We start from the raw sequence: 12,188 nt of genomic DNA on the forward strand, positions 1-12,188 counted from the left end.
CTCACCACCATACGGTTCTTGAAAACCAAAAACAGTTATTTGAGGAGCAAACAAAATGGCAAGAAGATTACATGCAACATCATTATCAAATAATTCTTGACAACCAAAGGCAATTTTTTGAACAGCACCAGAAGTGGCAGGAAGAGAGATATCAGGGTATACAATCTTATATTGATACCAGTTTAAGTTCAATGAGATCCTATGTCGACGAACAAAATCAGGAAACACTGAACACGTTATCTGAATGGAAATCAAACATGGAAGCCATCATAGGTTCCATGCAACAAGATGTCCCTCTCGATATAAGTGTTGTTTCTTGCGATAAACCAAATGAGATATCAACAGCTGAACAAATTGAGAACTCTAAACGGTCGATAAAAGAGAAGAAAAACAAGGGGAAACAAATACAGTTTTCATCATCTTCAGATCGTCCTCTAGAAGACTATCCTATGCAAAGATACACAAAAATTAGAAATTTTATAGCGGAGAATCAATCTGGGTAATAAATCTAATTTTACTTGTATTAGCTCAAATCTTCAAGTTCTGTTTTGATTTATTTGGAATTAATTAAAATTATGTCATATAGTGCATACTTGGACGATGGCAATAACAATGTCTTTGGAAGAGACATGTTGAAAACTCTAATGGCTCAAACACAGGACATAAATATTGCTGTAAGTAAAGTCTATAAATTACAATAGATTTTATTTCATAGTCGATATATATAATCTAATTTATATCTATTTATTTAATCAAAACATTGAGTTAGAGTTAAAATTATTGAGGCGGCTCATGAATGATGGTTGTCCGCTTGTTTAAAAAGAATATGCAATTATGGATTTCAAATTTGAAGCAGAATGTGCTTGTCAAATGATATGGCATACTGACACAGGAATGGGAACCACAAGGGGTGAAGCAGATGGAACTCTTATGGAAAGTTATATGAATGGCACAACACCTATATTTGGTCATCCTTGGAGGACATGCAAGTATATATTAATTCCGTACTCATATCCGGGCAATAGCTGGTACCTTTTCGTTGTCAATATTCTTGAATGGAAATTCCAAATATATGATTGCAGCAATAACGTCCACACACCGGATCAAGTAAAAGCACATGCAAAAACTTCATTGACTGTGGTAGAAGCACTATTGAAAACAACTTTATCTTCTAGAGGAGATATAATGAAACATAGGAATAAACAAATGAAAGAGGAGATTATACCTTTCCTAAACTGTGCAAACAATGGGTAAGTATTTAAGTGGCTTGTTTTTTAGCAGAATATTTAATTTCCTAAACTTAGTCATTTATTCTAACACTAAACTATTTCTTCCACAGGCCTAATTGTGGACTTTTCGTGCTCAAATATATAGGATGCTTTGTTTTGGGATATCCAATTGAATCAATTTCGTCAGATAGGATGAGTATATATAGACGAAAGATTGCGGTAGATATCTATAATAATGAATACTTTCTTCATCCCCGCAAGTCCTAATTGTAGTAGATAATCAGAATCTACTGATTGAAATATTATGTAATAAACTTGTGTTTTTTATCCTTTCTTCTCGTATCTTATCAGTGACCTAAATAAATAAAGATATGTTGAACATGGAATATTATGAAGGACATGTTTAAAGATAATGACCTGACCCTTTTATATGCACCATGTTTCGTACTAACAAGTAAAGTATAATTGAAACGCATAATAACATGTAAAAATAACTAACTTTGTATAGCTCAATGTTATTCTCCTTGACATAAGATGGATTAACAGAGAAAATATCCTCTTTTAGGCTAACAATAGATTGGCAGTCCAATTAAGCAAAATTCGTAATTATAGACTTCTTAAGTAGTATGTCTCAAATTCAAAATTTCAAGATAGACTACATTTTTTGTGCAACAATTGTGTGATTTTATTTCATCCACTGGCTTTATTAGAACTTTTATGTTTTCTCTTGTTCTTGCTCTAAATAAAGCGACATATAATTGACTATGCGAGAAAACAGGTTCAGGCAAATATAGTCCAACAAAATCTAAAGTTTGATCTTGAACTTTGTTAATTGTCATTGCAAAACAAGGACGAATGGGAAATTGAGCTCTCTTAAATGGTACTGAGTACTTAGCTCCTTCAAGTGGAATAAATGAAATTCTAGGTAAAAATACTTGTTTTTCACGATATTCATCTATTCTAATTTCGGCTAAAATAACACTTCGTTTAAATTCTCGACAAATAAGTCTAGTCCCATTACACAAACCTTCTGAATGATTAATATTTCTAAGCAACATAACATGACAGTTTCTTTTTAGTACAAGTTCATGTGGAGGGATACCATTTGGAGTTAGACTATTCAAAAAGTCCTCATGAATAAATCCTTCTGCTTTATCAATTACTTCATCAAAACTAAAATATGTAAATATCTCTCCTGAAATTTCTTTTACTAACATATTATTTATTACATCCACATGTTCATTTTTTGGAGTCAAAATAACTCTGTTCATCATAGTATTCAAATTGTCACCATATGTGTGAAAATTAGGAAACACAATAGCAATTAGTTTTTTCAATGATTCAAATTCACTCTCAAAATCTATTATTATATCTGCAGGAAGCTTAATCATGTGACATGTATGTTCTCTTTCTATTCCATTTCCAATTCTAAGTAAATATTCACAGAACAAAGGATCTAATTTAGTTCTCATATTCTCAGTCAATGGTAGTTGTATAAAATATTGCCATAAATCTGAAAAAACTAAACTGGCCTTCATGATATCATCTTTTGTTCTTCTTTGTACTACTGGCAACACTTGTCGAAAATCTCCTCCGAACACAACAACCTTTCCACCAAATGGCAATTCACATTCAGTAATATCTTTTAACATTTTATCCAAAGTTTCAAAAGCACATCTATTAATCATCGGTGCTTCATCCCACACAATTAGCTTTGTCATTTGTAAAAGTTGACAAAGTGATGATTGTTTACTTACTGAACACCGCATATCAGAACTTGCTTGAAGTGGGATTTTAAAACGTGAATGACCAGTTCTCCCACCCGGCAATAAAGAAGCAGCCACTCCCGATGACGATGTTGCTAATGCAATAAGTTGTCGAGATCGTATTGCAGCAAGTAATGACTTGTACAGAAAATTTTTTCCAGTACCTCCTGGACCATCAATAAAAAAAACTCCATTTTTATTATTTACAACACAGTCTAAAATAACATCATAGACAGATTGTTGTTCCTTATTTAAATTCTCTGTAAAAATGCATGTCACACTGAATATTAATATTTGTAGTCTCTTCTAAAATCATGTTTGCTAACACATCAGCATCATTCACAATTACATCAAAATCTACCAGACCAAAATCATTTATGTTTGTACCAAAAACTTCCAAGAATGAATTTATGCATCTCAAAGCCCTAATCTCGGCATCACATACTGTCATGCTTTCATGTAAAAAATCTTATATCATGTACACTTTAAATTTAACCCATAAATTCCTAGGATTTGCAGGGCTGCAAAAAATCAACACATTAGCAAAGAGGCGACGCAATGATATAGGCATTTCATAGGTGATCGCCTCATTTAAACACATTTCACAATAATTATTCCCACCTATGAGACCATGTAAAAATGCAGCTTCGCGATAAGTAGGCAAAACAATGTTATTAACTGTTCTTAAATCTTGAAAAGACTTAGACCCTTTAACATGATTCAATAAAACTCTTAGAAAGTATCTCTCGCCCTCAAATGGATTAGCAGCAACTATTCTACCAATAACATTTTGCTTCTTTCTAGGACTCCAAACTCGAAAATATGTATTCCATACAAAGTATGTAGGAAAATCCTTATAAAGTAAAGTTCGTGCCTTTTCATTTGAAATATTCATTCTAAAACATTCAGTTAACATTGTTCGTTGAATGGAGTCTTTATTTATAACTTCTGATAGATCATCTGTTTCATTATATGTAACCAACTGAGCATCTTCAATATGTAACTGCAAAGAAACTACAGAAGGAGATATGTCGAATAAATCAAAACTAAAAATTCTCCATATAGCTTCCGGTGCAGATATCCATCTAGCGGTTTGATAATTCGAAATCTCATCAACATAATGCTCATTAGTTCCTTTATTTACCGTAAAATTAACACGATCATGTCCTTTGTATACATATTTGTATAAATATTTGACTGCTTTAACAGAAGAACATATTTCAACATTAGTGTGACAATCATACTTAGCTAAAATATAAGGATTATATGGTACAACTCATCTATTGTCTAGTACAGACCCTCTGACCTTAACGGTAACACCATCGTCACGACGCCTATAAAGTGGATATGAATCATTACCTAATGAAGAATGCAAAATGTATTCTCTTGAATACTTGTTTTTACAAGTACAGTTATTTTTCATGCACACATTTGTAGGATTTAATTGTCTACAAGGACCATGCATCATATGTTTGACCACAGTAGCATACAGGTGAGGATTTCTCTTTGGATCTGGTATTTCATAAGAAACAATTTCATCAACTTACGTAGAATTATTAATCTTAAAATTCGTTTTAAATATCAGGAGAAAATGAACATGAGGTAGACCTCTTTTTTGGAATTCAATTACATACACATAGGCAGCTATAGGCCCTAGAATTTCTCTCTTTATTAAATCTATTTTTAGTTCTTCAAGTTTTGCTCGAAATATTTGGGCTAACAAATCTGGCCTATTTTGTACACTATCATTGTGCCTCAATTCTTGTTTAATTTCAGGCCAATTTGGATTGCATGTCATTGTTAAAAATATATCAGGTTTTCCATATCTTTGAACTAAACACATTGCATCCATATATCTTTTAGTTAAATTTCTAGGACCCCCAATAAACCCTGTAGGCAACACAATTGATTTGCCAATTTTATAGCCTCTATTCTCACCATTTTGTGTACTATCTAAAATTCTTTGGTAAAGTTCACCTCGTATAGTCTTTTGATTATTACGAAAATAATCTAATCTCGTAGTTTCAATCTTAACACACATATCCACTATATATTGTTGTAGAAGTCTGCCTGTATGAAGGAGTACAGACTTATCTGAAAGTCTGATTTGAAGTTTATAGCAATAATATTCATGGCATGACACAGTAATTCGTTTCTTACCTCTCTTCATAGCTGAAAGGGAAAAAAAATTAAAGTCACAAAGACAGATCTAGAAATGACAATACATTTATGCACTCTAAAAATATTAAAAAATTTCAATAGTAATAAAACTTACCACGATCTTCCATCTCTATAAGTTGTTCGGTCGAATCAATTTAATTGATTTGTATGAAATCTTCATGGACTATTAAAGTATTCAAATTTATCTTTTCGATACCTTCATGCCATCCAGGTTCTCCATAGGTAAATATTAATGGATATTGAAGTAGATCATAACGGCCATAATAGTAATTTACTCTGTGTAGTATTGGAACGTCCATAAATTAATATATCACGAGTCTTTATGCTTGCAGATGGATCATCATCAACCCACACTGCAGCCACCTATTCACATGATGGCATGTTATATACTCTCTGGTCGAGACCCGGATCAGACCTCAGTATGATACAGCACGAATCAAAATCAGAAACTTTACTTAATGATCGAAAAAAACGACGATATGGATTTATCTTTAAGATATCTATTAACTTTTTCAAAGTTGATTCACTTAACCCATCTGAAATTTGTAGTCTATTACTAATTTCATTATAAGTATCGTATAAGTATAACTGCAAATATGTAGGATTTCCATCAGTTGGTAGAAGTGGATTTATAAAATGGTATACCTGTCCCTGAACTTTGAACGTAATACACCTCTATTATTTTTGCACAAATTTTTATCATATTTAACACCAAATGAAGTGAATGCAAAATAGTTGTTGTAAGTATGAGCAACTTTTTAAAAAGCAATCGCTTCACATGAATTAGAAGTAAATAGCTCATATAATTCAGGGAGAACACTGTTCAGCTGTAATTTAACCTTTCCATCACAACAACAAAAACCCTTACTTTCTTTGTAAAATTTTTTTGCACCACAATGTTTACAAATTGTACAAGACGGAAGAATATAAGGTTCGACTGGAATATTTCCTATATCAATTCTCCTAGAACGATCTAAAATGATAGGATCATATGAACCACATTGAGATTGCATATTGTCATCTTCAAATTGCTTTTCCACGCCAATGTTTTCATCAACTTGAAGATCTTTCTATAAGTCGACATGATCAATAGAATCTACAATCATAAAATTAGTATACGATCCCTGAAAGACAACAAAAGTGCAAAAATTGGATTAAAAAATAATTTCAAAAAAAAAAAAGATGAAAGAAAAGTGTACTACAACATGACCAAATAAATAGCCGGATGCAAAAAAAAAAAATTATAAAAAAATATATTCAATCTACGAAACCTGCTGTGAATTTAGGACAACATCTCCTCCTTCTTCCTGTCATATGTCTAGAACTTGTAGATATTTCTATAATACCAAATATTTATGTTAAAATTACGTAAAAAATATTAAACCAACAAGAAATCACATTTAAACAATAAATCGTATCTATATGTCTCCTACGCAATTTGTCTTTTTGTACCCTTGGCTGAATTACAAGTTCAGAATCTTGTGCCTGTGTGGATAGGTCCAGCCTTCTTAAACGAGCACGTCTATTCTTAAACCAATTATAAACATTCATATCAGAGATTGCCCATGCAACGATAGTTCGAAAACTGTCTGCATGATCCTTGACTTGTTTGGGGTTTTATTCTCTTGATTAAATATAGATTCAAGAACTTGAAGCTATACAGATGTAGGTGTCCAATATTGCTTACTCATTATATTGTTGAAAGAAAGAAACCACAAAAATCAACTCAATAAAATTGGAAACATAACTAAGAGTATGCACATTGAAAAAAATATCCTCATATAAAAGAAGCCAAAAAAATGCATACATTTTCATGACCCGAACAATAGGAAATATATCGAAAAAAAACCCACCACCAACAACAAGTCTATCGTTGAATTAAATATTGTTGAACAAAATATACACGCAATTGAAGACATGGAGAAAACAAAAGGATGGGAGGGATGGGAAAGGTACGATGAAAATAAGGACAAAGGCAAGGTGCTTGCACGAACGAAACGAAAACAACGACATTTTCGTTCAAAATGTAAAATGAAAATGACATAGACAGGAAAATGAATAAATTATACTCACTTAAGTATTATAGTTGGAAGAAAAAAAAACTAAATATATTTATTCATTTTTCTATTTCTATATTATATATTATAAATTTTTGTCATCACATAAATAGAAATTTTAAAATTTTAAAAATAATGTTAAGAAAGTCTGGCTATTAGTTAAATTCCATACAAAATAAGAAACTGATGTTTAAACTAAAATATAACTCCATATAAAATAATAAAATTACGTTCGACAAAACAAAAAAATAATATTGAAGTATTTGTTGTAATAACAGTTAAGAGAAAAAGAAGGGAGGGAGGGAGGGGGGGAAATAATGCCTCTATAATCACGGAGGCTCAAAAGGCAAAGCCTCCGTAATTACGGAGTCATCAAAGTGCCTCCATAATTACGAAGGCTCAAAGTTGAGCCTCCGTATCACTACATACGGAGGCACATTGAGCCTTCGTAATTTACGGAGGCTCAACTGTCTAGGCACCAAACCGCCTTCATAATTAACAAATTTCATTTTTCTCCCTTTCTTTTTTCTTTACTAACTTTCAGCATCAAAATTTAATTTCATTTAATCAACTTAGTTTTTTTAATAGATGTGATTCCTAAAATAAATACATAAAATATAATTCATTTTTTTATATATACAAATATTATATAAATTCAATGAGTAAAAATGTAGATAAATAATAGACATATTACATATTAATTATATTTCCAATCGTAACCTTTTGATTGCAATCAAATAATGTGTGAAACGTATTAAGATAAAATAGTCACTCACGTGATATTTCAATAATTTCTTTCTCCTCACTTTTATTTTTGGGAAGAGTAAGATCAGGCTTTTTTGGTAACATATTGTCCATTTCTACAATCCGTGAACCTTTTGTCAAATCTGGAGAAAAGGAAATAACATAAGAAGTACATATCCTCTAATTTAAATAGCTTCTCATGTTTTCAAAATTTACCTTAAATCACTCCTCACATAAAATATTTACATATCTTTGCTTGCAGGTACTCAACAAAAAGAAAATCAGGTGTTTATCTACTCTTTCCTGATTACCATAACTATTTTTTCAACACTAAATTTTATAGTTTTAACTTACATCTTGTTTATTGAGATGGACTAAATGTCAATCTTCAATTTTTTTATTAAAAATCGAACACAAATCATGAATTTTTTACCAAACTTCACGATATTGTTCTACAACGGCATATGGAATATATTTTTTTTTTTTGGATCACATACAAAGTTTATCTTATAGACATAGAACTTCCATTAACAAACTTTCTAATTCGCCTATACTGTAAAATCTACCTTAAAAATCTATATTAGGGCCTCCACAACGTAAATAATAGAGTTATTCTAACAAAATTTTCATTGTACTATATTGAGACAGAATGGAGGTGCCACGTCGTTTCTTCAGAATCATTACTCCTCCACAAAACCATAATACCCGTTTGGTTAGTCACACAAGAGTTTCTCATCTCACATTTGAATGGATGCATTCTTAATATCTCTCTCATACTTTTTAATATATATGTATAGATGCTTCCCAGATCCTTTGTCAACGATTGGAGACACCAACTTGGTGACACAGTACGCGTAACTGCATATGATGGTATAATTGTCACAATACGATTGGAAAGAGATAATGGAAGAATATTTTTTGCCTATGGAAGGGAACAATTTTTTGACCATCATAACTTACAGGATGCTCATGTTTTGGTATTTGAATATAACGGAAGATCCACATTCAATATGATCATATTTGACCATTCTGGATTAGAGGTCACATATGACTCCGATGCTCCCGAAGAATACAACGCTTCACATACATATAACCCTGCATTTGAAATAACACTAACACCTCATCACAACAGCCATCGGGAAATTGTAAGTGTCATTTTTAATATCTCATTCTACATTCATCTCTTCCCATAAATTTGATTCAAAGATCAATAATTTATTCATTCATGATTTTTCAAGATATATTAGGACAGTTCTCTAGATATCACCTACCAAGAGGTCTGCGAAGTGTTCAAATCCATGATTCTTTACATCACGACTGGGAGCTCGCCACAAACTTGCGACCAAATGATCTAGTAAGATGTATGACTATAGGCTGGGCAGATTTTTTTTAGAGAAAAAGAACTACAAATGGGCGATACATGTGTCTTCAAACTTTTGAACAGTGAACCCCCAACGTTCATCGTCTACAAAAAAGACCATGTTGGTGGAAGTTTGACACGTCTATGAGACCTCTTTACTTTCTTCTAATAATTTTCATGTATTTCTATTCTGTTATTTCCACGTCCAATTCTATTTACTCTCTTATTTACCAGTTTACTCCAGAGTTTGTGTACAACAAATCAACATCGAAGTTCAACACTATACGAGGAAAATGAAAAATCAAATCATATGAAAGTAGATTTCCCCCTCATTAATCATCGCAGGAAAAACCTTTAGATATTACTGCTACCACAAACTAAAGAGAAGTTGAAAACATTCTCCACCACTACCTGCAAACTAAAATAAAGCCAAAAGAACATGTTTCAACGATCGAACAAGCAAAGAGAACAAATACAATATAAGCACAATGATTGAAGCACAAAATACAGATATCCCAAATATAATTGAAATAGAAATATCATAAATACATGAAAAAAAGAAAGGAAACTATGAAACTCAAAAAGAAAAAGGAGTAGCATGTGAAAATGAAGAAGAAGAAAGAAAAATCTATATAAAGTGAGTAGCTTACACACACACACACACACACACATATATATATTTTCTTGTCTGGACGGCCTCGTCTTGGCTCCAGACATGTAAAAAATTAAAAATAAAAAAATTGACAGACGGCGTCGTTTTTACTCCAGGGAAAAAAAAAGTTGCTACAGTGTGTAGAAATGGAAGAATTTACCGTTCTTTCTACAATAGCAACACATTGTCCTTTTTATATTGTAGGAACACGTAAGTTTCAATATATTTCGAAGATAAATATTTGAAGTGGCACCTAGATCCGCCGTGACATGTCTACGTTCAACTTTGAAGTAGAGTTCAGGTAGGGCCAAGGAATAAATACACCCGTGACATGTCTACGTTCAACTTTGAAATAGAGTTCAGGTAGGGCCAAGGAATAAATACACCACATATCACATATGTCAATATCTAATCTATTAACATCGCTATCAAACACACTGATTTTTATTTCCAATCCATTTAAATTTATAAATACACCACATATCACATATGTCAATATCTAATCTATTAACATCGCTATCAAACACATTGATTTTTATTTCCAATCCATTTAAATTTACAGTAATTATTTAATTATAATATTATTTAGGAGAGGGAAGAAATTTTCTTGATCAGATACTATTTCTTGAGTAGATTTGTGCAGGTTTTCAATTATTTTTACTAATTTGTTATTTATCCATACTCGCTAATTTCAAATTTATTAAAAATAAGGATTAATTGTTGCTTGTTATTAGCTTGTCTGGTTATAGGAAATTAGTGCTTGACGGAACAAAGGAGTTTTTGTTTCCAATAAATTTGATAAGCTACGTGGATTGTTTAATTTATTATTGAAAATAATTAAACATTGACAACCAAACCATGTTGATTTTGGTACATCCCTTCTTTTATTTATTTATTTTTTTCCGTGTTCTAGCAATATCATTTAGGCCTTGTTAGGTAGAAATTTTGAGAATTGATTTTTTTATTGTTAGGAGAAAAGTGGGGGTTGCCTGTGAGAGAATAAATCAAAAATTACAACAGAAATAGTAAAATAACGATCAAAAAATTAATTTTTTTGAGTGAAAAATCACTCTCAAACACCCCTTTAATTTGTACGAAAAATATTATTAGTTGGAGCACTTAAGAATTTCTAGATATTATAGGCGGCTTTGAGAGAGCTTGCAATGTGAACACTACAAATTAAGTCAATCAACATGTACCAGCATTGTCTTGTTAGGAAAAGTTTTGAACATAAAGGCAGACCAAAAGTCTGACTTCCCTGGGATGGGATGTCCCTCCAATATTTAATTTCCTCGTCAGTTTATGAAGAATGAATTAGTCGTGTACACACTAATTTTTCACAAAAGAATTCCAAAAAACTCATAGGATGGATGGGTATGTTTTGTAATTTTTTACTCACATAGAACCCATCCATGAAAGTGTTTCGTAGGGCTATGCTAAAGAAGAAGAAGAATAGGGCTATGCTATCTATACAATTTTAGTGTATATAATCGTTTACACCCCCTCACATGGAAAGGGGCTCGAATATAATTTATTATGTGTGGACCTCCTCCATGTAAGGAGTGTAAAGGATTATGTACAACAAAATTGTACAAATAGACTAATTCTTGTAAGGATCATACTGTGTGCACACGACTTTACATTCCCTCACATGGAGGGGAGCCCACACATAATAAAATATTCGTGGACCCCCTCCATATGAGGGGGATGTAAAGCTGTGTGTACACCGACATTTTCTTTCTTGTAAATATCTGCACATTTTGCATTGGAAATCATTGTCAAAGAATCAATAATTGATTAATGATAGCCTACCATTCAAATTTTATAGAGTATGGGACAACCTTGCAAAGTCATTAATTTAAGGTATTGATAGCAAAATTTCCATTGAACCTATAAAGTAAATGCTTACTGCAAAGAACTTTGCTACATGTACACTTTGTCACGTGTCATTATTCTATTTGACAGTTTAAATTTCAAACAGTTTTTTCATCCAATTGACACTTGACAACAACGCATATGTCAACTAAAGTGTCAAAAATCAATGTATAAATAACAATGTTCTACTGCAAAAGTATTGTTTTAGAATAAAGCTGGTTGTATAGGGCCACATACCAGCAGAGTCTGAATTATTCTCTTTTTTCTTAGGTGGTGGATGGGTGGATAGTAGTTGTGCACTGGTAGCTTTATATCAATGTCCAG

At 31.9% G+C, this 12,188-nt stretch overlaps 2 protein-coding genes across 2 annotated transcripts; both read right to left on the reverse strand.

The window, feature by feature from the left end:
• Window positions 1-1,509: 1,509 nt before the first annotated feature.
• Window positions 1,510-3,446, reverse strand: LOC111408163 (ATP-dependent DNA helicase PIF4-like). The gene is made up of 4 exons (XM_023037966.1): window positions 3,275-3,446; window positions 2,459-3,183; window positions 2,257-2,259; window positions 1,510-1,584 (listed from the first exon to the last, which is right to left on the reverse strand). Exons 1-4 carry the CDS (start codon window positions 3,444-3,446, stop codon window positions 1,510-1,512), a joined length of 975 nt encoding a protein of 324 aa, XP_022893734.1.
• An 18-nt stretch (window positions 3,447-3,464) lies between these two features.
• Window positions 3,465-5,283, reverse strand: LOC111408164. The gene is made up of 5 exons (XM_023037967.1): window positions 5,271-5,283; window positions 5,156-5,167; window positions 4,973-5,065; window positions 4,355-4,507; window positions 3,465-4,243 (listed from the first exon to the last, which is right to left on the reverse strand). The coding sequence occupies exons 1-5, from the start codon at window positions 5,281-5,283 to the stop codon at window positions 3,465-3,467; spliced, it is 1,050 nt and encodes a 349-aa protein (XP_022893735.1).
• Between the last annotated feature and the right edge of the window lie 6,905 nt (window positions 5,284-12,188).

This window comes from Olea europaea, chromosome 13 (genome assembly GCF_002742605.1).
Source record: "Olea europaea var. sylvestris chromosome 13, O_europaea_v1, whole genome shotgun sequence".
Classification (NCBI taxonomy): domain Eukaryota; kingdom Viridiplantae; phylum Streptophyta; class Magnoliopsida; order Lamiales; family Oleaceae; genus Olea; species Olea europaea.